Below are 27662 nucleotides of genomic sequence, written 5' to 3' on the forward strand. Positions count from 1 at the left end.
TCTCTTTCTTACTGTTTATTCACTGTCACATGCTGTTTTTATTTTGTTTTTTAATTATGTAAAGCACCTTGAAATGCCTTGCTGCTGAAATGTGCTATACAAATAAAATTTGATTGATTGATTGATTGATTGATTGATTGATTGATTGATTGATTGATTGATTAGCTTTGGCATCTATCTTTAATGGCAGCAGGTGATAAACCAAAATGCGAGTTCAGTCATGTAGAGTCTAACTTTCTGTGACTCTTTTAAACTTAGAATTATGTTTCTACTTTGAAGTATGCCTGAGCTTTAGGGCTCCAAAGAAGGCTTATCTCACCAAAATCCCAATATTCTTTCGCTGTGTTTTTTGTGAATTTCATCTACGCTGTATGATGTGCTGCTATCAAAGGTCATAGCTCACCATTCCCAATGGATCGTACATGCTTTAGTTTATTTTCTTACGGGTCCTTACAAAACTGTGGGAGGTGACGCAAACCAAAAAATTGCCACAGAAACAGAAGAATAACGGGCAAATAGTCATAAGGTTGCTTCAGTGCTTTTGCATTGATCCCCTTAAATATAATGGCTGCCCTTTACATAGCCACTGCAGGCAGTCAGATCTATTAGTGCATCAAGTGAAATTTTTCCTCCTGCAGAATGTAGAAAATTTTAGTTTTCCACCTAAACTTTAACAACGCACTGAAAATGTCATGTTTGGTTCCAGTTTACGAACCCACATGCACGAACACAATCAGGAGACGCGTATGCAAACAATAATAAAGTTTATTGAACAGAGGGGACAGGGTTGGGGAGAAAAACACGGAGCAGAAGTCAGGAAGGGATAACCAGTTCAGCCACTGTCAACGAGAGGAAGCGGTTAGACTCCTGGGAGGTGGAGGAACATATAAATATATATATGTAGAGGAGAGAAAGGCTTACTAGGAACAGATGGAAGCTCACTTAGGAGCAGCGACAGACCCAGGGCGGCGTGGAGAGGTAGTGAACCGTTGGAGGGCGGACAGGTAAGACAGACTGAGTGGGGAGCGAGCTGGCGGCTGGTCGTGGTCCGGAACAAACGATCCACAGAACTTTTCTCTCGAGAAAACTCCGGAGGAATCCAGGTAGACCTGACGAGAAGGAACAAACACAGGAGGCGATTATCTCGGGAAGATACACAGCGGGCCTTACTCTGGAACGATTTGTTACCAAGGTGAACAAACACTCAGGCAAGGAAGTGTCAGCTCGCCGCTTCTTAAATATCCCCAGCCTCAGTCAGCAAATGCGCCACAGGTGTGTCTCCGGGTTCAACCACACGCTTCTCCAGGGGCTCTGCTCCTAGGCGGCATCTGGTGGAGGAAGTGGGAAGCGGCAGGCTTCCAAAACAAAAGAAAAACAAAACAAACCACCGATCCTGACAGTCTACACAGAAACACAATTTTTTTGTTGTTGTTGTTTCTGAAAATATCTTCATAAACACGTGCAGTTTTGGGAAATGTTTTCATCTTAACGGAAATGCATAAAAAAGACCCAAAATGCTGTCGTAACCCTGCCAGGCATGTACTGTGGATGGCGCTGCAACGCTGCCATGAAATTACACTAAAACATGAAACAAAATGCGAAGTATGCGCATAAAGCTTGTGTTAGGAGTGCATTAAGCACAAGAAGAAGAAGACACCATCCATGTCATGAATTAGATTGGGTTTTGGCTGTCTGTATAAAAATGCAAGTGCGTTTTTAAAATTATATACTGCACATACTGTACAATTATAAATTAAAATATACAATGCTGTTACTGTGTGCACAAAAGACTGAAATTGTATGTATGTATGTATATATATATATATATATATATATATATATATACATGTGTGTGTGTGTGTGTGTGTGTGTGTGTGTGTGTGTGTGTGTGTGTGTGATCACTGATTGTGTAGCTGATCTCGTTCAGCTTTATTTTCATTTACCTGATTATATTCATTCAAACAAAGTCTGTATAAATGCATATAATTATGTTTCTTCATGATACAATTTTTTCTTTCAAATAATACAGAATGTGGCTTCAAGCATTGCTCATCCACCTGACTTTGGTACTTGATGGTGCCCATTGACATTGAAAACACAATTCACCCTTAAGGTTTTCCCATCAGCAGATAATGATCTTTACACCAAAGCTCCATATAATGGGGCAGAAAACCTCGCTCTAGCAAGTGTTGTAACTTGGGATAATAAAGATATCTTCTTTAAAATTAGAAAACAGCTTAGACTCGGTGAAAGGGGCATTAAAAATGCTGCAAGTAAGACGTGAGGTAGTTTGTTGACTTCTCGGCTGTTTTAGTCAGAGAAAGTGCAACAGCAGTCCTTGCTACATCTTCATATCCGGCTCATTAGCCACAGCCCTGCCGAGCCTCGGCTACCTCACGCAAAGCACTCTTGCAAGAAAACAGGAAAATATGGGCAATCCCATAATATTAGGCGTCACCCTCTGAATTCAGAGCAACACCAACATGCATTGTTACAATTTTAATAATGTGGTTCCAAGTCATGCATTTGCAAAAGCCACTGAAATATGGGGATGTGTAATGCTTTTGTAGGTTTTACTCTCAGACACAGAAACCAGAGATGCTTGACAAAACAAACTCCTCTATAACTTGTAATGTTCTTGGTAAACACCCAATAATCCATAACGCTGAAGAAAAAGGAGGACATTTCACATTAATTAATATTCATCAAAGAAAAAAATAGTTTATATTGGGTTGGCATTATAATTGTGGTGTTTAAAGAGGAGGTATGCTGCATGAATCAAAATTCCAAAAATATATGGAGCTGGGAAGCCTGCATCGCTGAATCTTGGTTCTGTTTTTTTGCACTTTTTGGTGCATTTCAGCTAATGAAACTTCCGACTGCAGCTTTCATTTGTGAACATTTCCATGTTAACACATTTTGGAGAAACTTTTTACATGTCTTATATACCCTAAGTGCCCTAAGTGGGGCGGAAAAAAGCTCGTTATTGGTGACTCTTTATGCACTAAAAGTTGCTCGGAAACCTTTAAGTGAGTCTTTGATTAAAAGTTCCTCAAGTGACTTAGAAGTTCAAACTTTTGTGAGCCAATTAATTATTGTGTAAAATGCCGAGATAACCTTCCGTATGAAGTGCTTTGTTTACCTCCTTTAGAATTTTATACTTGATTTTTTTGTTCTGTAACCTCAACCAGTAACAAAGCTTCAATAAATCTTAGTTTATCCCGGTCTTTGATCCTTGCGAGACTACTACTTTTGTTTTTATTTTTTTACCCATCCTGGCTAATTGCAGATCTAAAATCAGATGAAGATATTTATAAAACTTCCACCTTTAGGCTATATTTACTCCAATTGTGCCTAGACATCTTTACAACCAACAAATGCTCACATGGAGACTCACACATCTACATGCGGTCTAGACAGAGGTCAGTATACACTATGACAACACCTGACCGACACACCAACAGGGACTGCATGGAGTTGGTCCTCCTCTGGCAGCGATAACAGCTACCACTCTTCTTGAAAAGCTTTCCATAAGATTTTAGCGTGTTTCTGTGGGAATTTTTGCCCATTTGTTCTGCAGATCATTTTATGAGGTCAGGCACTGATGTTGGACAAGAAGGTCTAACTCATAGTCTTCATTCCAGTTCATCCCAAGGGATTGAGATCAGGGCTTTGTGGGGGCCAGTCAGGTTCCTCCACTCCGAACTCATCAAATCTTGGTTTTATAGTCTTTACTGTGTGCACTGGGTGCACAGTCATGTTGGAATAGAAAAGTGCTGTCCCCAAAGTGTTGCCACAAAGTTGAAAGCATAATGTTGTCCGAAATGTCTTGATACGCTGAAGCATTAGAATCCAGGTGTTTAAACCTTGACTGACACTCCTAAATTAAACCGTTAACAGGTTGGCAAAAGGCTTTTGGACATATGGTGTTTGTGTTATGGGCTTTTTCTTCTCACTTTGGGTCATTCTGAGTAGAATTCAGCTCCCTAAGTAATTACAGTGCATTTTGGTACTAGTAGTTAATGCACAGTGAGTTTCTTTTTCTTCTGAAAACATTTTAAATGACCATGAGTGACACTAAAACACCAAATTTACTTGGAGGGATTGAAGTTTAGTTAGTTATTTTTGGAGAAAAAATAAAACTTTCCACCTTTTCAGGTGGGAGCAAGCAAAGTTGCAAAGTGCAGTTGGAAATGCAGATAAATCCCACATTGGTAGTCTTTCTGTAGGACAGTGGCAGGTTTATTAACTTGTCAAATAAAACACACACACACTTGAATCAAAACATGCTTCTAAATACAGCCTTTGGGCTTCTGCCAGCACAACGGTTTTCAGCTGCCAGTCTTTGTCTGACCACAACTGATTATTCCCACCTCTCTTTGAATTTATGCAGAAGGTTATTGGATCTCTTGGCTATGAGATGCAATACCAATATCTGAGTTAGCATGGATGGACATTAGAGAGGTGTGACTCCTGACGGGACGGGAAGCAGCGAAGCATTTCAGATGTGTTCTTGTTTGACAGGAGTAACCTAAACAACCTTCGTCTAAAAAAAAAGAAGCTTTTTGTGTGTCAAGGGAGTCTTTTATTTAAAGGTTTGATGAATTTTACTTTTTTTATTTATTGCTGAAAACACACGAGACACAACTTTAATGAAGAGAGAAATATGAGGACTTGTTCACTTACTTACCTTAATCTTCATCTACTTAGTTTTCAAGAAGGACTACTTTGGGGAAATAAAGCACTTATATGACTAGAAAAAAAGATTCTCTGCTTGTTTCCTCTTTTATCATTATTTTTGTAACACCTGTTCTTGTATTTGCATAAAAAATACAACACTTTTTTTTGGTTTAAACATTTCAGGGGCTCATCTAAGTCATGATCCAGCAGACAGGCAGACATATTTTAACAGGGCTGATGAAAATGTGATCACTCGCCTCTGGCTGTTCAAGGCTTCTAACAAAGTTCATGAGAACACTTGCACCCATTGATGACACTTGAATGAGATTTCATTAGATCAATATCAATTAGACTGAGAGCAGACATTTACATAAATGATGTTCAAACGGCATGTCTGCACCATAAAGTTCCCATTATTCTCATATCATGTTTTTTAGACTCGCAGCTCAATGACCGGCGCTCGTACTTTCACAGCCTCAGCTGAGGAGTTTCATTAAGCTAAGTGGATTCTTTGAATCCCCAAGGTTGGTGTTTGGAAAGCTTTAATGGGATATAATTACTTGCTTTGAGTGGTCTGTGTTCGTCCATAGTCAAGTGTGATGCTCAGCAGGGTTCAGTCTGTATTAAGTACATTTTCAAGTGAACACGCGGCACACTGTACATACTGAGAGAAATCCAACTTGTAAGGTGAGATGAGGAATTGTTAACCTATGTATTGTGTTGAACTGAGTTGGCAGCATGTCACTTTTATTATTCGTACATATTTCTGAGGTTTTTGTTAAAGTTACAAAAGGTTCACTGTTTCTGTAATGAATAGCATATATTTTACTGTTTGTTGTAGCTCAACACCGCAGACAAAAACAACACAATCTTGCCTCTTATTTATCCCCAGACATTTTATTCCACACATTTATAGGCAGAAACGAGCTAATAAGCCTCTGTCAATTCTCTGACTAGTGTTTTGCATCCCAACCATAAAAACTGACTTTATTTTTGTTGTTCTTTGTTGTATAGTTTCTCCAAACTTTGGTTCTACATTTAGAAACCAATGCACCATTTACAGAAGCCCCCTTCAAAACTGTTTTCTTTTAAAATTAGCCAATTTTAAGCAGCAGTTCTCATTTTCAGATTCTAAAAGTTTATGAACAAAGTCAAAGGAGGTTCAGTTTGTAGGGCCAGTAAGTACGTAAAGCAATTGCAATGCAGGTGGTACTGATTTACTACTAGCAAGGCTGATTCCTTAAAGGAATACATATCACCAGCCACCTGACAGCTGGAAGGTTTATTTGACCAGTCATACACTTTTACATGGTCTGAAAAGTCTTAAAATCTGGATCTTTTTCTCTGCAAGAAACAACCCAAATACCTAAGGTTTTCCCAGTTATCTCCAGAGCTAGTAGGACACAAGCATAAACTCTCAAACAAACACAAGAAATTGTGCCAGGGTGTTTTGTGTTGTTTCAGCTGGTCATGCACAGTGGGATTTTTGTATCTTGTGAGTTGTTGCACTAATTGTTAAACAGGAGGAAGAACAGGGCAGAGTCTCCATGCAGGTCAACTGAGCAACAGAAAACCAAATATTACGTGAACCTTGAAAATCGCTTCAGTGTGCAGCAGCTATGTTGAAATTGTGTAGTTACAGTTTAAAAGAAAACTCTGTCTTGTTTGACTTTTTTTTTGATGCTATTCCTAATGTGTAGCAGTATTTTCTCACTAGCGACCCCTGCTGTTTATCAGGAGAACCGCAGGGACTCTAAAACAGGTGTAAAAGTCAACTCCACCTTGTTGACGTCACAACCCATTCACGCCTGGACTACCACTCACGTTTAACTTCAGCTTTATTGACTCCCACTTCTTTACAGAAGAGAAATAACTATTTCATGTTTATTTAAATCTAGTTTGGAAGTGGCACTAAAACAATGTCATATAATGTGCATTCCTAATGATAAACCTTGCTCTTAAAACAATTTCCCATTGAATTTTAAGCTGAATTTTGCCAGTTTTAAAGAACATAAAAACTTTTCATTCATAAGCAGTGAAAGCCAACCCTTTGTTAATGCACTCCGGGTTTTGCTGCAGTGGCTTCTTTTCAGTCTTATATGACCTTATTTTTAGTAAGTTTTAGCTGAGTTTTCACCTGGCATTTAAACAGTTCTCAACATGTATCTCCAGTGACTATACATTACTGGACTTCGCCTCCTCACTCTGTATACAAATATAGATGATATCTCACACATTCAGCTGGTCAATAAACGGGATTGACTGCTTGAATTAAAGGCAGAGAACAATGTTATTGTAAAATCGGATAATTATAGTTTATCACATGGCGGTAATTTATCCAACGATTTAGCTTTGTTGCGCAACAGATGTAGAGAAAGCAGTAAAAAGAAGCAAAATACATGAAAAAGATTTGTGATGATCCAGAGCGCAGAGTCTGCACACCAAAAGACCTTTAAATTTTCTTCATTCTGTGCAGCAGAGTAAAGAAAAGCCCATGGATGCATTAAAACTCATAACACATCCATGGGCTGTACAGTATGTGCCCAATAACTTCCTCCTCACTCTCCCATAACTTCACTCTCATAATTCCCCTTCCATTTGCGCATGTTATATGAGGCTCCGCTGTAAACTTTGAGGGCGAGGAGGAAAAGAACTAAAAGAAAAGCTGCACTCGCAGCAATTATTTATTTATTTTGGTGGGAAAAAAAGAACAAAAAAATGTGATGATACAGATTAAGACTTTTGCATACATTCCTTTAAAGTAATTCAGCCACCTTCAAATACAAATTTAGGCTTAAGGCATCTTTTTGAAATAATTCTTTCTGCAACAGTGTTTGTTAGAAAAACGTCAAAACTTCTAATAAAAGTTAAGGAAACATCACATCAGCTGATTACAGAGCAGTACAACAGCAATGTGGACTTTGGCATTAAAACTCAGCTGAAAATTACCATCTGTCAAAAACACTAAAAAGGACAAATTTTCTGCTTTAAAGGGATAGTTTGGGTTTTGTGAAGTGATGTTCTTTAGAGATGATATCAGAAAAAAAAAATCACTCAGAGCATAATTAGTTTGGAATATCAAGCAAAAAGTTTCATAGGGTTGACAAGCTAAATGCTAATCTGTGTAGGGGTAAAACTAAAGTAGATTTCTGTAGTTATAAAACAAGCCTAATCTGAAAAATTCAGCAATTTGTAACCAGCAATCATCCACGTCAAACTTGAGTTGCAAAATGAAACATGTTAACTGTAACTGGACATAAGAACCGTCTGATGAAAAAGGTAAGGTGGTGTAAAAACCAATAAAAAAACTATTTGCTATAAAACTGTTGGTTTTGACACCACATCCTTTTGTATCAGACAGTTTCTCCACCAGGCTGAGTTTAGTACAGTCTGCTTTGCAACATAGGTTTCACATGGACCAGTGGAATCCGGCATCAGTGTGAATAATTATAAATCTTTATGTAAATAACCTTCTAATGCAAAAGTGACAACAGCATACATGCTTTAATATGGGCTTCACCTTAAATGTTATTTAATCTCAGACAGGACATGTTTTAGGAGGGTAGATGCCTGATATTTCAAACTGATAATACTCTGGGGGATTCATATCCTGATAAAATACTCATTACTAATACCAGCTCAAAAGAATCCAAATTTGAACGAACTCTTTAAAATGGTTCAAAAACAACAAAACAAAGCAAAACAAAAAATATTTGCTGTCATTAAAATGCTTCTGGACTGAAACTGGGTCATAGTGACCTGAATGAAATAAAACCTGCAATTTGTTCCAAGCCTGGGCTGCTTCCTAAAGAGAGGGGAGAGAAAGAGAAGTCTGAAGATATAAAAAAATAAGAGGACCAACCATGGTTCAATGGGACTAAATCTGTGATTTGTGTATTGATGCAGCATGTGCAATATGGTGTATATAAATGAAATTTATTAAAATATCTTGGCTGATAGAAGCAGTCTGCTTTATTTATTAAATAAATTAAGTATACATTATGGTGCATAACCTGGTTAAAATGGTTTACTTCATATTAAATGAGTTTATATAATAATTTGGCTTAAACTTTTTTTTTTAAACAGATCATGTGGTCAAAACTGAATCACTCTAACTGTTAACAGTTAGTTAAAAAAAACTGGATCACTTTTTGATATGAAAAATATCAATAGAAATGCAGCAAAGAAAAGCATGTTTATGTGTATTGAGTGAGTATCTGCTTTATTGCTTATGTATTCAGGTCTTTTTATAATGACAGTGTTGAGTGGTTCTTTCATTCATTGTCAATGTACACTGAATGGTGTCACTCTCTCTGGAGCTGTTAAATACTGTGTTCACACAGGCTGTGAAAAGGACTGCATTGTTCGTGGTAGCTGTTAGGTTGGCAACATGCTGTTGATACATCTCAGAATACACTCTGGGGCTAAGACACCAGCATTTAGTCAGCAGTCCAAGATTGAGTGTTGTGCAATGAGCGTTGTGCCTCTGTCTTTGTAAGTTTCTAATTAGTCCCATTTGCGGTACAAGCCTGGACCGTAGCCCCGGCTGACGTTGACAAAGTGCCGGCGCTCAAATACAGTGTGAGCTCCTCGCTGCAATTCTGCACCGCCGATTAAGTGGCAGAGGGCTAATGGTTGAGGGAGGAATGTGTGTGACCCTGTGTTAGGTTGGTAGCATCTTGGCTCTCTTTTTTTCAAACAAGTTACTTCGGTTCTTAATCCCAAATTGAATCCGCAAGGTGCCCTTGGGAAAAGTACTTAATCCTGAATAGCTCCAGTAACTTCCGAGCAGCACATATTGTCGAGGAAAATACATAAGTTGCTCTGCCTAAAGGTGCTCACTTAGGACAGCATTTTGTAATATATATTGACTGATTACCTGCAGTTTAGTCTGAAGGTGAAGCTGAAATGGTAACACTGTCAAGGACTGAGTTCTAATTGATGACAGGCTCAAGGAGGTTCAAACAGCTGCCTTCTGCTCTGTACACCTTGCTGATATGTCCTTTAGAGACAATTATCTGTGCACATTAGCACTGCTAAGCATGCATGTAAACTCCAATAGCTGGAGAAACAAGAGAGGTATTCAGGTGCCAGGAAACGGCAGGTGCCTGAATGAGAGGATTAATTACATCCTGAAGGGAGTATTTAAGATGTGACAAGGCATGCAGCTCAAAACGACACGTGGATGACGTGAAAATGACAGGCACTCAGGTAGAAGGAGCCTTGATAGACTCAGCTTTGTCTCTTCCCACTTTAAGAATCTAATTAAACTGAAATTGGTCAAATAAAGGAAAAGGCCAAGTCCGATCCTTGTGTGCTCCGTAGCTGTGGATGTTTGACACCGGGGTCAGGGGAGGACGGGATTGCTGTGATTATGATATTAAAAAGAAAGTTCAGATCTTTTGAAGTTTGGCTCTGTGAAATGTTATGAACAATTAATATCTTACTTGTGGTAGATAGCATTTTGAATGACCTTAATTTGAAGAAATGGAGTATGAGTCTGACTGTATTGCTGAGCGAATGGTTAGTCCGAGCAGTACCAGGACCAAAGTGAATAGCTGCTTTATTAAAACAACAACAACAAAAAAAATGACCTTGCTTTCCTTGAAAGAATGCATGACACCTGCTGCCTTTCATGCCAGACCTTTAGACTAAGATCATCCTGTGTTAAAAAATGAAATGTAGCCATCTTAGTCAAATCTTGAAAAGAACATTATGCACAATCTCATTGAATATTGTGAGATGTCACGCTCACGCTGTGTTGAAAATTTCTCTCAGCTACTATCACATCAAACTTTAGCTCAAAATCTATAAAACTGACTGACTTATAGCACATTTTTGTGTTGGTGAATGTCAATTGGCTCTGAAGGCCATCTTGAATCGGCTTGACTTCAAAAGTTAATAAAATGTAGTGTCCATCCAATGATTACTTTCTGCCAGTTTTATTAAAGTTTGTCCAGTGGTTCATGAGACAGACTCACTAACACATGCACACACAGGCAAAAGCGTTATTGTCCTTCATTGCTTTTTTGTGGTAGGCATTAAAAAATATCTTAGCGGTTCATGCAAATGTTTTTTTATAAACCTTTAGACCACTGTCCTTTATTACATTACATTGTTTTTCTGGCAAAAATATTTTGATATCTAAACTGCCGTTTTCACACAATTTGACCTGGCTGTGTGTCCCACTCTCAGTCATCTTTTTAAAAAAAAGTTTGTGCTGTTGTGGCTTTGCACAGGTTTGTTGCCGTGGTGACTGAACTAAATCAAGAACATTACAGCTGAAGGCTAGAGATAAATCTGGCTGCCTTCTGCTGTTCAGGCAGGTAATATAGAGCTGGAGGTAAACTCTTTTTAATTCTGATCACAAACAGCGCACACAGACACACTTCCTCTTATTCTAACATTACAAATAGTTGGATCTAGTTTCCTGTCACACATTGGTCTCCATGATGTATGCCTTTGACACTTCAGCCTTTTGTGCCATAGCACCATGTGGCTCTTTCACACTTGTGGATCCCTTGGTAGCCATAGTGACTCGTGATTAAAGCATGATGCTTGAATGTCACTCTGTAATAAACTACCCAGGCTGCAGGTTTTATTCCCTGTTTGTATGGCCGCTTTTTTGTGTCTTATAAGAATCTATTTCTTGTAAGTGGACCGCCCGAGGGCTCGGCAAATCACATGCTGCACCCTTCATGTTTAAGTGTTCATCACCTTCATCAGGAGATCTCATAGCCGCGCGCGGAGCCAAAGGGCTCCTCTGAAGCCAGCGCTTTTATTTCCTCCTCGCAAGACAAATGTCAAGTATCCAGGCTTTAGCGGGTAGCGTGGCCCACCCGTCTGCCGCCAGTGGTGTGGAGACAGCGAGATGGATGCGCGGCTACAATGCGTCTGGCTCGCACCGGAGGCAAGGAGTCACGGTGCAGTGAGAGGCCGTGCTGCGATAACGACAGAAGGGTTTTAATCATCACCGCTCCCCAGGAATGACACCAGCGCCACATGGGGTAACAGAGACAGAGAGCGAAGAGAGGAGGGGAGGGCAGCTGGCACCCAGCAGACAAACAACCAGCTTTGCAACATCCTCCGTGTGGATTAGCAGTGTTGCTTGGTGTGAAGAGTGTGTTTGTGTGTGTGTGCTTCTGGCAAGGCGGCAGGAGAAACATGTTACTTTTATACAGTTTGTTTTAGCTTTCTGAAATCAGAAATCATAGCATCATTAACTACTGCCAATATTTCTCAAGGCCCAGCGCACTGAGTTGATATTAAATCAGTGCATCTGTAGTGTGTGCAGCCTATCTGTGGTGTAGTGAGAACATCCATTTGTTTCACCACTGGCTGCACAAACTTAACGTCTTTTTTGTTCTCAGAGCCATTTCTTGCAGCTTTATGATAACCCAACTCTTAGCACAGATTTCTCCTCAGCTCATCTTGTTTTGAATACTTAAGGAGGACGAAACAAGGATGCATAAGTAGAAGAGGGGGAAAAAATGTTTGCATCTATTTCGTATTTAGAGAGCTTTGCTGGATTGAAGTCAGTTATCTGATGCAACTTGTCACCAGGGGAGCACGCAGTGTTCAGAGTAGGGCTTCTTAATTGGGTTATACTGTATATGGATGAATGAATAGATGGATGGATATGACAGATAAACAAAGCAAATGAATAAAAACTCAGAGCTCAAACTAAATTATCTGTGTAAAAGTGTTGAAATAAACAAAATGAACAGATAACCTCTCAGTGCCATGTGAAAACATCCCACTGTTCATTATGTGATGTGGTGCTGAAATGGCATGATTTGTAAAGCAAAGTAAAGATTATTGTTTTATTGACCCGCATCATTTCACTGTGAGCTGCGACTTCAGAGAAAAGACGTGGATATATCACTATAATTTACTAAACGGAGCTATTTACTTAAAGCAAGCAAGTGGGAGAGGGCATGTAATGACAAGTAAAGGATAGCAGAGAAAGGAAATCAAATGCCCTGTGGAAATGTTTTCATTCTGACATTTAATGGCATCTGATAGTCAATAGGGGTCTTATTTTTCAATTTTCTGGCTTTAGTTGTCCACTTTTCTTGAATTGTCTTCTTTTTAAACAAAAATTAAATGTGTATATAAGGCATTTCTTTGTACTTATACTCTCATGAAAGCCGTAGCTCAGGTTAAAGCAGATACAGAAATTAGGTGAGGTGGGGTAAAAAAAATTTTCTCATTTTGACGTTTGTTTTCCCTTTGGTTTTTTTAAGTCTCCATGTGATATTCTTTTATTTCGGCCGATAGATTTGCTCAGTTGTCACCATCCCTACTAATATCCACAATTGCACTGAAAGCAGAATCTACCTGTATCTTTGACAGACTGTCAGTAAAATTAAAAAGTCAACAACATTCTGATTATAATTAATATATAATTATTATAATTGAGTCTTACTTGACAGTTATGGAATGACACACTTGATCTAACTATTAAATATAAAAATAAAAGAAATGCCTCAACAAATTAAGAAAACTTGTTGTTAATTAAAAATAAAGATCAAACTGCTGTAATTTAACCATGGCAGGTGAGAGTAATTTTGAACTAATTGTTTAAGAAAAAATAAATAATAAAATAATATTTATTTGAACAGGTCTGTTTATGCTTCAGTAATTATGAAACTAATTACAATAAATAAGTAATTTGAGCACAGACAAATATATATATATATATATATTTATTGCAATTTCTATTTGACAGAATGTCAGTTTGGGAACTTTTATCAGTAATGAACATGAGGACACAATGGCAAAAGCTTGTCACAACTGTTATTTACAAATGAATAATTCTGGCAACCTGGTTACAAATGTAAGGCCACTAAACAGGCCCTAAAATGTGGAGAGAAAGCTTAGTTGGAAAAGCAAAGGCACTGGTTACTACTGTGTGTCCGCTTAGTGTTGAAGCAAGACACAGACAAAGTAAGCAAAGGTAAATGGCATTTAAAAAGATTTGTGCTTATACCAGAGCATGATTTTAAACCAATGGATTTGTCACGTGGGAATGCTGCATCAGTTGTCTATTCTGTTGGCACTGTTGTCTCTTATGATTGTTGTCAGATGACTTCAGACATAAAAGAGGTACCACTTATTCTCTTTCAGTACATGTTAGTATTGCACAATATATAAAAGGTTTGTCCCAATGTCTACTATGTCTGTGCAATATTAATATTGTAAAGGAGTGCTTGGTAGGTCAATATTTTCCCAAATCCCATGTATGTCAAAAATAGAGATGTTCCCTGACAGCTTTAGATGCTGACAATTAATGTAGATGGCAGTGCCTGAAATTGGCAAAGCACATGTTTTGATGGTAAAAAGGTGCAAGACGAACAAGACATTTGTTTATCCCAATTCTTATGAAAGTATTCAGTTATACTGCATGCTGTTAGTTTCCCTAACATTGTGCAGCCAAAACACATGTATAGTGTAAGACTGATGTGTTATGACTGCATACATCTCAGATGCCAAAAATGCCTCCACAAAATCCGCATCTGTATGTCCTCGCTTTATTCGCTCCTTGATCCTCTCTCCTCTGGGTGCATTTCAGGAATCCAGACATCCCCCAAGACATTTTCAAGTCGCACCTAGAAAGATTGAGGGGAGAGGACACAATGAGGTACAAAGTAGATGAGCCCATAGTGGACAGGCAGAGGTGTACAAATACAATGCAAGGCTGCCTGCCTGGGGGCAGACAGGTGAGTGGAGATAAAGAATGGGTCATGTGGCCTCACAAGCATAAAAAGGCAAGCAGGTGGAAGTGGAATGGAAAAAATTATCACGTTGAAAGATCGAACGTTACATATCATAACGCCTTAAAATCTAAACCAATGCTAGTAAAAAACAACAACCAAACTATATTGTTAAAGGCTTGGAAGGTGCAGTGCCTAAAAAGGCAATATTCAGATGAATAAAATTCTGGTTTACTTTCAGACACGCGCCATATGCCAGAAGAAGAAGGTTAAGTGTTCTGCTGTATGAGAGTTGCTTTGCTGCCAGGAACTAAATACAATAATACCATGCGTCTGTACTCATCAGATCAGAGCATTGTGAAGAAGTTTTCAATTCACAGCAAAACAACACTTTTTTTTCCAGTTTCTGAACGTGAATGGGGAAAATGAACATCCAGAAACAGATGTTTTCATTGTGTGTTGTCCGTCAGTGTCATCCATAAAGAGATTACCTGTATGAATGATGTCACGATTTATAGATTGTGGTTTAAGGAATCCAGGAATTTTACTGGTTGTTCTGTTGCGTATGCTCAAGGCATACTTAGTAATCAGATCAGTTCTTCTTACAATGTTTCCACCTCTAACATGTTTCTTAATGCTCTACTGTTATTTTTACAAACAAAAAGTTAAAAGTTCAGTTTACTCATGTAAATATAGCTTCAGATATCAGGCAAAACAGCTACCAATTACATGTGTAGAATCAACGAGGATTTTGACAAAACAGCTCTGCAATATGGTTGCAAAGATAGGCTTGTCTTTAAGCTGCATAAATGTATTCACTGAAACAGCAATTGCATAATCAGAAGCGGCAAGGTGTTAACTGCATAGTGTTGATGTGAAGTAGTATACATCAAAGTTGTGCTTGACCTCCCATTTTAGGTCTCTTGGTCGGCTGGCCACACAGACAGACTGACATCACTACATCACACCCTCAAACTGGTTTACTCTTCCATACAATACATTGGTGAAAGTATGTGGCTACATTTGATCATCACACCAACAGGTACAGTCTGGAGCTGGTCCTGCTTTTGCAGCTGTAACAAGATCCATTTTTGTTGGAGTTTTTCCACAGAGTCTTTGAGTATTTCTGTGGCAATTTGTGCCCATGGAGGTGAGGCACTGATGTTGGGCGAGAGGGTCTGACTCACAATCTTTGTTCCTGTTCATTCCAAAGATGCTCAGTGTGGTTGAGGTCAGGGCTCTGTGCACCACTCATGTTCTTCCACACTGATCTCATCAAACCATGTCTTTATAGCCTTTGCTTTGTGCACTGGGGCACAGTCCTGTTGGAACATAAAAGGTCCTTAGCCAAAGTGTTGTCACAAAGTTGGGACCATTACATCCAAAATGTCTTGGTATGCTAAAACATTATACCTGGCCATCACTGGAAATAAGGGTCCTAGCTCAAACCCGAACTAAAACACCTAAAATACTTTTGGCCGTATAGTATATATTACCTGTTTTGGTTCTGTAAACCCCTCCTTTGCAGCTCAAAGGTATAACATCAGCAAGTTGACTTCAACTCTTCATGCCACTTTGGTTGTTTTATAAATCACACCAAGATGTGAAGAAAATGACTTTGCCTGGCTTGCAAGTGCTGTGTAAAATAGTCTATAGCGATTCTAAAAAGTAAAAAGAAGCCAGATGCACTCAATAAACACTTTAAAATGTAGTGCTTATTATAGATAACATGTTTTGTCTTTTCCTGTCTGGTTTGTCCTATCCACCACATTGCTGCCAACATTCATATAACAGTTTGTTCTTTTGGTGCAAAATAGTTTGATAAGACTACCGACCATAAAGTTGCAACTGTACTATAAAACAAATAAAATGTGCTAAAACACTGGTCAATGTAACAAATCTCTTTAAATTATGTGAGCACTACCTTTACTGTGACTTTACTCAATATTGGACCTATTGTGCAGGAAACAATAGACATCCATTCTTAAAGGGCTGATTTTCCATCTTTCACTTCTAATGTTGGTTGTTTAAAGCCCCTCTGTCTCAGAATGACCTTAAAGACAGCAAACTCCCACAATGACTGAAGAGAATAAGGCATGCATGTGTAAAGTTTTCATAAATGAAATTATGTGGTAGTAACACTGAGTCAGTGCTTCTTTGAATGGATGAATGGGAAACCTAATATAAATTGCTTTGTAGAACCTAGATAAGGTTAAAAGGCACTATATAAGTGTGGACATTTAAAACATTGATTGGTTCAGCTTTGAGTGAAAAATACATCATTACTACTTGAGATACTTTCAGACATCTTTCCTCCTTCTTCCTTATGAAAATGGACCTCAGTCATGTGCACTACTGTGTGTAATTTCAAGGATTATTAGAAATTCTTCAATTTTCAGCTCTAAGAATGAAAACCTCCGACACACACACACACATTCAAATCACATTCATTTATTCAGGAACTGTGCGCTGTGGCCTTATGTGGTTCTTAATGAGTAATCTTCCATTTTCTGTAGGAATCTTTAATACGTACCATTTAATGAATGAAACTGTGTGGTAAATCATTCACTTTCAAAGTGTCAATGATTACCTTCAAAAGATTGGGACATTTTTTTCTAGTCAAATGTGTTTTTTTTTTTAAACAAATATTTGTAATTACGAGATACAATTGAGATTAGAAAAGTATCAAAACTGTTTCACAATTTAGTCATTTCTGTGTCTGTTTGTGTACCACAGGTTGGTTTTGCACTTCTAAAGCTGTTGTATAAAGTGGTTCAGGTGCAAAAAAGACAAATGGCAGCTATTTGATTCCAGTTTGTTGCATCTCTTTTTTTTTTTTTTTTCTCTGAGAGCGTTCAATCATGACAGGGGGACAGACAGATGATGCCTTCCCTGGCGGCAAAAGTGTCCCCTTGCTTGTGCTCACTTTTCTGACAATGTCTTAACATTTGCCTCATCACACATCAGACTACTAAACTATTTGGAGTGACAGGACTTTTCAGGCACAGAAGTTGAAATGACTGTAAACAAGGTAACAGCCATTATGGACATTCACTTTGAGTTGTTTTCTTTTTTTTTTTAACTGCTAGTTGAAGGACTGTGTGAACCATCTTCTCCAGTCTTAAGTGATATGTTCAGTAGTGCTATATAGATGAAGTAATATCAAAAACTCCAGTCCCAGATTCCTAGATATTTTGCAAAGTATATTACAGGCATTATTTATTATATCCAAGCACAGTCAATCTTCTAAAAAAATAACATAAGACAAAGAAAACTACTCGTCTCACTCAACCATTTTCTATTCACACTCCTATACTTAATCTTGTTCGGGGTCATGGGGGGATGGTAGCTAACCCAGCTGTCAAAAAGTGAGTTATACTCTGAATAGGTTGCCAGTCCATCCAGGGCCACAAAGAGACAAACAAACATGCACCACTCAAACCTGTGATTTTCACTTGTAGTTTCTTCCTGTGAAATGGTAAACTTGTTAAATTGATATACTGAGGAATGTTTATGGCACTTATAACTGTTTGTTCTTGACACCTTATGTGCACCTTTTATCATCTACCTTTAATAATTTTAGTCTATGAATTTGACATTTTATTTCTAAGCTGTCACTGATTTTAACATTATCTCTTTTATGTTGAGTCATCAGTTGTTTTTTACTTTTATTTTAGTCTTATTTATTTATGTTGTAAATTTAATTTATTTAAAGCCCCTTGATTTGCAGGTGTGCAAATACAGTTTAATTTTAATTTATTTTCATGTTTTACATGTTTTGTGCATAATTTTGAAACATTTTCTACCTGGTTATGGAGTCACATTAGTTTTCACATGTGGAAAACATAAAAAATGGATGTGTTTTTTTCTGTAAATGCTGATGTAGTGGTGCCATTAAAAAAATTATGATGAAACTTTTAAGTAATGTATCTTAAATTAAAGTTCTTTTTTATACCTTTTTTTCAGATTTTTATGTTTTATGATGTAAACACATTTAATTCACAAAAATAAAAACAAAAAACTAATTTGGTCAAAGAAAAGGTATACTGAATCTGTTGATAAAAAAAGTTGAGATACTTGAATTGTCTTTGTCATTTTCTCTGGCTCACTTTTGCAGGTGTCATCAGAACAGCTTTGCCCAACATGGACCGGGAGACAAGAGACCAGTATGTGCTGGTCATTCAGGCCAAAGACATGGTGGGCCAAATGGGTGGCCTCTCTGGCACCACCTCCGTCACGGTCACACTTACCGATGTCAACGATAACCCACCACGATTCACACACAGTAAGACAGTTTCTCCTGATTACCTCCACAGAGCTGATTAAGTTTATATCGTATACCATGATCAGCAGCTACTTTGCAATCAGAGTCAAACCACCTTTTTTTCATTTCTCTAGCTGAATATGGCTCTTAAGATCTATTACCACTGAAAGACCACTTAAACTGAGAACCAAATGACTGCACTTGTTGAGGGTTTCTTCATTCTTCTTCTTTTTCTTTAGTCTGTTCCCTTCCCAGGAGTCACCACAGCGAGTCATCCTCCTCCATCTAACTCTGTCTTCTGCATCTTCTGTCCTCACTCCAACTACCTTCATGTTATCATCTTTTCTCTGTCTAGATGACACACCCAGTGCCTTCCTACCTGTCTCTCTAATCACTGTTGTGCAGTCATTTGGAAGTACTTTCTTGCCACCCAGAGCCTTTAACAGCTCTTTTCTGATCTTTTCACAAGATCTTCCTTCCTTAACTTTCATCATTTGGTCCTCTTCTCTGCCTTTACTCTTTTCCTCTTCTTCACCAGAACAGTCATCCTACACACCATCATCTGATGCTCTGGCCATGCTCTCCCCTGCCACCACCTTACAGTTCAGAATCTTCCTCAGGTTACATTCAGACATATCACCCTATCTGACACTCATTTCACTTCAACTATATTTCTTGCTAACTCCTCCTTCAGGACCACTCCTACTTCATGTCTTTTTCTGTCTACACCATGCTAAAACTTCTTAAACCCTGTCCCAATATGGTGAGCATTGCTGCCCTTCTACATGTTCTCTTGCACACATAATACATCTACTTTTCTCCTCTGCATCATGTCAGCCAGCTCTCTACCTTTGCCTGCCATTGTCCCTACGTTTAGGGTTGCTATCCTCAATCCTACACTCTTGCCTTTCCTCTTCTTCCTCTGTCTCCTGGCATGTTTCCCTCTTCGTGGTTTTTGACTACAGTCTTCGACTACATTATATGAGGGCAATATTACAAAAAGACTGGGCTGTTATTTCACCATGAAAAAGAAGTCTTTGAAAAAAAAATTAAGTAGAAAAAAACTGTGAAAAGAAGTATTTTCCTACTGTTTGATAAAACAAAATTGTCTGTTTGAAGCAAAGCACATTTTCAATCAACTTTTTTTTCCACTATTTTTCTAACAGGCATTTGTATTTTCAGCAAACATTTGGACTTTTACAAGCAAATTAAAAAACAGCTTTCCTGCAATGTGTGCATCTCCTAGGTTCATTCTTCATCAGAGCTGGCTGGTGTATGCTCCGGCCTTGGATACTAGGATCAATCAGACCTTTTTTTTTTTTTTTTGCCAGCCTATTTCACATTCTGCTAATGGGTTCCAGGGCAAGCTTTAGGAATTCAAAGGCATGCGGTGCTTCTCATGATAATCCAAAGCACCGGCAATCGGTTTACCGCTGATAGCCCAACCGCTGTCTGACTGGTGTGCTCGCCACTGGACTGCCATGAAGCCGAGTCAATTTGCTGGTCCCTAGGGGGAAAGAAAGATTCAAGTTTGCACAACAAGTCATCGGTGTCGTTTTAACTCAGCTCTGCCACACTGAGAAGAAAGAGACTTTAGGGGAGTTCTGGGTTTTGCTCCTGCTGTTGTGCTCATGAGGTCATGGGTCAGAATCGATACACCATTATAGAGCATTAGAGCAGACAGAATACGGGGGCAATGGTTAGTTGGGGAGGTTTTGGGGGCAGGGATGGCGAGGTTCATTGTGTGGGATGGCAGGTTTTTGTGGTAGACAGGGTTGGGAGAAAAGTGCAAGGATAATACGAAGGGAGGAATTTTTTTTTTTTTTGGTCTTTTAAAGAGCTGCTATTCCATGGCATATTAAAAAGCCATTATAAAGATTACATGGTGGCAAACAATGTCAGGCAGATTAGCATTTAGACGGTGGCTGAGGGAGACACGGAGGAACACAGAAAGGTCTGGTAATGAGCTCTGCCATGGTGATTGGGGAGATTATGATTATGAATATGATTCCCTTCTTTATTCTTATAAGAGTACTTTAAATTCAGGGGGGTCAAACAAAAGCTTGGAGAACACAATGGAGAGTTTTGAAGTAATAGAATTCATGAGTGGATGTTTCATCCTGTGAAATGTAACAAAGGGATTGGAACATGACTCCTGTTGTTCTTTTCTTTTCACTTTTTTTGGTGCATTAGACAGTTTTTAAGAGCAGATTGAAAATGGAAAATTTTCTTTACAGTTTTATCCAGTTTTTCAAAGGTAAAATTTGGAGAAAACTGAAAAATAAAATTGGTTTTACTTTCTTTTAAAGTGGATTTCTTTTGAAAGGTTATGAACAGTTGACATCTTACGTGTTGACAATAGCTCTTTGAACCACCTTAGTTTGGAGAAGACAGGATTTTTTTTTTGCCAGACAGATAAGCTAGTGGCTAATCTGAGCAAAGCAAAGACCAAAGTGGATTGCTGTCATTTTAAAACATGTCTAGTCTCAAACTTTTTATAGTGATCCATGTGAATGCTGTTTTATAAACCTTTACATTGCCTTTAATTTTGCATTACAGTTGTTTACATTAAATTCTACGGGCATTTACCAAAAGCAACTAACTAGTACTTCACTTGTAGCTCTAAAACTTTAGAGATATGACTTGTTTTAGGATGGCAGTAGTCCACTTTGGTCTTCAATGTGCTGTGCACCATTAGTTTGTCAAGCAGATCAAAACCAATCAATAGTTCTCCAAATTAAGGTTAGTCAAAGACCTCCATTTCAAAAGATGTTATTTATCACTTTAATAGCATCATTTACTTAGGTCTTTTCTATGATTTATACTCCAGCCTAAAGTGGAAACAAAAAGCTTCTTTTATTTTGTTTATATCTCTTTCTCAGTTACTGCTCCTGCTATTAGTCTAATGCAGGTGAGTTGGTAGCAAAGTAAGCCCATCTACTACAAACCTCTACCCTTTTCTTCATTTTTCCAGAGAGCTATCAGTACACAGTGCTGGAGTCGCTACCAGTCCAATCTGTGGTGGCCAGAATCAAAGCAGCAGATGCTGACATAGGCTCCAATGCAGAGATGGACTACAGAATCATGGACGGTGATGGGCCTGGCATGTTCAACATAACAACAGACGAAGACACGCAAGAGGGGGTTATTATCCTGCAAAAGGTACAGCTTAAATAATAAGCGGGTTGTCATAACGTAAAATCCCAGTTTTTTCTGTGAGGGGTACAGAGTCACAGCTCAGAAAGTTAAAGCGTACTGAACCTTCGACAAAGATCTACACTTAAGCTTATGTTGGATACTAGATACTCATGTTTGACTCTGCAGGTTTTATTTTCTTTTAATTTTTATAGATGTCTAGACATAAAAAAAAAATCCTATAAAAAATATTGGCAGCCAGTGTACTCTGATGACTTATTCATTTAATTGAATGTGAATGATTGCGATTCATATCAATAAATGCTTTTTACTGAATGAACCCATTGTTCCGCTAAAATCTGATACTCTTCTGTATCATTGTTGCAAAGACAGTATTGAAAAAGGAGATATTAATTTAAATAGTTCTGAATGGCATGCTTCTTGATGAACATAGACACGCTCTGTCAATTATTTTGAGTGGTGTGTTATTTCACAGATGAAATAGTCCCCAACAAATGCAACATTTATGCTTACTGGAATCACATTTTTTTATTCATTTTTCATTGAATGAGCATTAGAAAAATGAACCTTAGTGTGTGGAATTCGTTTTTGATTTTGAAAAGCATTCACTCAGATATTACCGGTACTCCAACAGTGTTTATGATCTGCCTTTGTTAACTCAGCTTTTCTCTTCAGGCTCTGTGCACGGTCACATTAAAAGGAAGGTGTTTTTGTTGCACCGTTTGCCACTTTTCTTCTGCATAATGAATAAACTTCATTTGTTAATGGGAAAGCAAGTTGCATGAATGGAGAGGTGTGGAAATTCTAAAAACAAAACAAGACAATAGAGGAATGTTGCTGAAAAATGTTGCACAAATAGGCATGTTAATACATACTTGCTGTTTAGGTTCTGACAGCTGATCAGAAACCTTTACCTCTGTACTCAAGTTTATTTAGCTCTGACAGTGTGCCATATTGACATGCAACTAACTTTACTGACCAAATTAAATTAAAATTGAATTTACTGAATTATGCGGGCTATTCAAATGTTGAGAAACAAATACCTCATTCTACATCATCAGCCCCATTGTGGCTCTTATGGCATTGTGACAACCCACAGATATCGACTACATACTATAGCCTTTGATGGGACAAAGTATAAATACAGTCATGAAATTTTGAAAGAATAATTCAGATTTGTGAACATAAACAACATACTGTATTCTGTCTGGTGAGAATCAAGGAAATTGTTATCTGAAAAAAATAAAATTGACTTCCTAGACTGCATTCTGAAACATTAAATAATTAATTTTGGCAAATAAAATGACAGCATATGATCAATACTTAGCAGCTGTACTTTTAAGATGTTGGCTACACAGTTTCTTTAACATTACTGAAGTACTTTTAAATAAGTTAGGTCAGGGATGAGCATTTAACACTTGATTGTATATTTTAGTCTGATTCATCTGCCTTGAATATCATTAGGGAAATAGGTAATTAAATGTCTCTTTTTACAGACAATTCATCTAAACCTTTGAAAATAAACTTGTCTGGAGTAAGATTTAGGCGTTATTATAGTGAGCTAGCCAAATTCAAAGCCAGTATCATGGCACTGGAAACATTCCTGTTCAGCCCAACATAGCTGGTACTCTCACTGTGTAATATTTTTGAGGACGTTTATATATACGTTTAAACACAAATAATATGTTTGCAAATTAAAAAGAAAGAAATTGGGTAATTTGGTCAAATTGAACCCAGTAAATTAAATCAAGTTAAAAAAGACTGTCTTCAAAAGAATCTCAAACAATATTTTGATTTTAGTTCTGCATGCTGAAGATCTTTTGAGTGGTAGGTCAAATTTCAGGGTTCCAGCCTTGAAATAGTCTCCCTCAGGCCAGACACATGTGACAGCTCATTGTTGTCACTCTTTTGTGAAAAAAAAGAAAAAAGACAGACCTACTGTGCAGCACAAACTGTTCTTGTCAAATTGGCCAATTTGAGTCTTTGTTTGTTTTTCACCAAACTCAGATAATTACAGCATAGACAGTCTTTGACAATGGATGTGTCCTATTAAACTGTTCGGTATATTATAGGTTGCTAATTAGAGTTCAATTAGCCGAACAAAATATTTCAACTGAATTTATCCGAGAGAGATTTTAGCCATGTTGTGTGCTTGTCATATAATCTTTGGTACTGATTTCATGGAATAAACTATAATTTAGCAAATCACTTTGTCTGTCAGTCTTTAGAGTTCACATTCTTCATTGTGATCACTATTAGATAAAAGATTCAAAAATGTATTAGCTAGGGAAATTCTGCATTTTCACGTCCATAATTGTTATGTTTTACAATGAGAAATGTGAAACTTTTTCTTCTTTTTGTCTCTTTCAGCCTCTAGACTTTGAGACAAAAAGTGGCTTTGCTCTAAAAATTGAAGCTACAAACAGAAATATTGACTCCAACTTCTTAAGCTTGGGCCCATTTAGCGACACAACATCAGTCAAGGTGACAGTAGAAGATGTGAACGAGCCTCCCATCTTCTCCATGCGACTTAACAAGATGGTTGTTTTTGAAGATACCAAAGTGGGGACCTCAATTGGGAGAGTCTCTGCTCATGACCCCGATACCTCCCACAGTGCAATCAGGTACCAAAAACAATTTGTATACGTGTTACGTATACAGACATTGAGGTTGAATCCCATTTCCAAGTGTTGCTACCACTCTTACCTCTACTTCTTTGACCGTAACCCTCTCAAGGCAGGCGTTGCAACAACATATCTGATTTTTCCTGTTACTAAAACTTAATTTGAGCCTGAGAGGGTTAATAGTCAAAAGGGATAGTGGTTACAATATTTCACAACCCTTCAAGAAACTGTTACATCTGCATATAAACAGAGGTGATATCAAAATGTGTCACAGTTTGTGTTTATTTTTGATCAAACTATGTTTGGTTTTCTTTGGATTTGTATAAACTTTGGTATTTTGGTTAATTAGTTATGTTCTTTTTTAGTTTTTGTGCCATCATTGCCACCAAATGTCTTCAGAAGTCCTGGTGTCCAGCACCTCACATGCCACCTGTTTTTCTTTAGTAATCAGTCAAATATTGCCATATTTACTCCAGTAATATAAATGTGTATTATATCTCAATGTTTGTCACATTACTTTTGGCTTAGCTTTCTTATTCCAAAGTCTTGCTGTTATTTTGAACATGCCTCCTTCATGCCTGGATTTGTCCATCTAACAACAAACAAGCTACTATTTGTGACAATATACCTACATATGGAGCAAAACTATCTAGCTGACATCATACTGGCAATGCCATTGTGTTTTTTTTAGTTTTTAATATTTTTTTTTGCTTTGCTTGAAAAGGAAAACTGGCACAAATATCAGATGTAATGCACTGAAATTCGCCAAGCCAACATGTTTTTAACAAATAAAATACTTGCTGTACATTTGTGAGTTGCTTTGCTAGCACCTTTTTTTGTCTAAAGTATGTCCCTGAAAAATCTTTGATAGCCCTACCCTTATGCTCTACTCCTAGTAGAGCATAGCAGATTGTAGAACAATATTCCAGATACTCAAAAAATAAAACAAATTGGGTTATTTGTTTAGCTACTCCACATTATCTCCAAACACAAACTCCACAGACCCTTGAGACTCCCTATGTTGCTGTCTCAAAGACAGTACCAGATGGCGGGTGGCCCAAGGAGTGCTACAACTGCAAAAGTAAAATGCCATCTTCAACAAGAGAAGGGCATTCCTGCAGGAGGGTCAAAGACTGACTTTTGCACTGTGGCATTTATGACTCAAAACAAACACTTACATTGTCAGTCTGTGCAGTGTCGCTCTCAAGATCCCCACTCATTCTGCCTTAATTGAAAGAGTATTGTATGGTATTCATGCTTGGTCTGTTAGGATTGTTAGTAATCTTAATCAGAAAATCTAATTACTCCACTATTGTAGCTGTAAATTGCCTTTTTCTTGCCCTGTGACTGTTATCAGAATCAGTAATTTATTTCACAACATCTGTTGGAATTAAAATTATTGTGGAACTAATGCAGCCACAAGGGTCAAATTACACTGCAATAATACCCCTTTGGATGTATGCTAATTGAAGTTGCAATTTTCTCTAGAAATATGAGTTTTATGTGTATTAAAAGGACTTGGTAAGTATTGTGTGTTGAGGGACACACAGACAGCTTTTCAGTTTTATTAAAGTTTAATAGGGTTTTGTTTCACACATGCTATTAAGTTCCAAGTTTCTGCTCTTTTTCTTTGTCTATTCTATTTAGAGAATAGCTGAAAAATATATTGTGTGTCAGATGAAGTGTGAATGCAATTTATTAATGTCTGAATGAAGCTCAATATTTCAGCGCCACACAAAATGATAGAGAAGGACATAATCAGAATCTTTCCGTACCGGTTAAAGGGACTTATATGCTTTAATGTCAAATCAATACTGGTGAAAGTATTTTTAAGCGTATCAATAATGGGTGTGGATGTGTATTTTTCTCCAGGTACTCCATTAACAGGAACACAGACTTGGAGCGTTTCTTTAACGTGGACGCTCTGAGTGGGGTCATCAGCACAGCCAAGCCTCTGGACCGAGAAGCCAACTCCGTTCATAATCTCACCGTCTTCGCTATCGAGAGCCGTAAGTTCACCACCAGCGTACTGAATAATACTATACTAAATAATATTTGTTTTATCGTAATTGAGCAGCTTTTACTACACACCACAGATATGTTAAGCTTTCAATTTTTACACATGTAGTAATAACCTGAACTTTAAAAGTGTTGACAGGCAAACATTATGTATGGGAGAAACAGTGTTTATCTGCTTTAATAAAGCGGCACCTATTACCATATCTGGCATATAAACAGTGAACTAAATTTGTTTGTCAAATTAAAGCTTACATTAAAAAAAAAGAAAATAATTTTCTATCCGGTGGTTGCATTTTCCCAGCTGCATTAAAACAACCAAAGCTAACTCTTTACTGGAGCTTAACTGTTAACTAGCTTCACTAGAAATTACTCAATTTATTTCTATTTTTTATGATTTTCTTCTTGCATATTTATGTTAAAAAGGCTATAGGGGAAACAAAGTTTTTACACTGCTTTTAAATAACACTGAACTTTTTACATGTATTCCCCAAATAAAGCTGTATTGACAGCAACTTTTAAAGTTTGTTGCAGAGAACAAGTGTGCTCATTAGACATTCATTTTAGTTTCACAACTGTGGCTGACTATAATATCATGGGCTGAACTATATTATGTCATCCGCACAGAAGACTGCAACACAAATAAAAATTGCTCACTTGTTTGTTTACAACAAAAATCCACCGGCGTTCTTGTGATCTTAAATTTGCTGACAAATCACGCTTTCAAGTCCAACCAGGTATCCAGACTTTTCAATATCTTCAAGCTTTGCGTTGTAAATTTTCATGGCCTAGACACAGGTAATAAGGATTACCTAACAGAACAGTCTTAGAATATATTTTATTGTTTGTGGTTCCCTCATTCTTTTTTTTAGGTTGAGGAGGGAAAAAACCCCTGCTGAGACCACCAGCATTTAATTTATGATGATATGCACTTGTTACACACCAAATCCTACGACTAAAATGTGTTTGAGCAGCTACACATATAAGAGTGACGTAGGTGTATAAAACAGATAAAATAACTGACAGAGACTTCAGTTTTTTAGTGATTGTTTTTACAAAGGCGTAGCGAACACTTGCAAACTGCTTTAAAAGCACAAGCAGGCAGCAGAGAATCTAGATTTTATTTGTCCCCATATAGTCTGTCTCATTTGCTCATACTTTTGATTCTTAAATTTTAGTTGCACAAGGAAGAAAGGTTGTTGAAAA

The 27662-nt window shown here is 37.7% G+C and overlaps 1 protein-coding gene and 1 long non-coding RNA gene across 3 annotated transcripts in view; one reads left to right on the forward strand and one right to left on the reverse strand.

The window, feature by feature from the left end:
- The window catches only part of cdh7a (cadherin 7a), a 134913-nt gene that overhangs the window by 73530 nt on the left and 33721 nt on the right, over positions 1-27662 (forward strand). For both annotated transcript variants that reach the window (XM_017406800.3, XM_025003884.2), the window contains 4 exons: positions 18514-18681; positions 21635-21822; positions 24187-24440; positions 26313-26449. In XM_017406800.3, coding sequence (XP_017262289.1) covers positions 18514-18681; positions 21635-21822; positions 24187-24440; positions 26313-26449 — 747 coding nt within the window. The remainder of the gene's footprint in view (positions 1-18513; positions 18682-21634; positions 21823-24186; positions 24441-26312; positions 26450-27662) is intronic.
- Positions 748-1393, reverse strand: LOC119616647. Its single transcript, XR_005232617.1, has 2 exons — positions 922-1393; positions 748-839 (listed from the first exon to the last, which is right to left on the reverse strand). It is a non-coding gene; the product is annotated as an uncharacterized LOC119616647 (long non-coding RNA).

The sequence above is a fragment of the Kryptolebias marmoratus genome, linkage group LG21 (genome assembly GCF_001649575.2).
Source record: "Kryptolebias marmoratus isolate JLee-2015 linkage group LG21, ASM164957v2, whole genome shotgun sequence".
Lineage (NCBI taxonomy): Eukaryota > Metazoa > Chordata > Actinopteri > Cyprinodontiformes > Rivulidae > Kryptolebias > Kryptolebias marmoratus.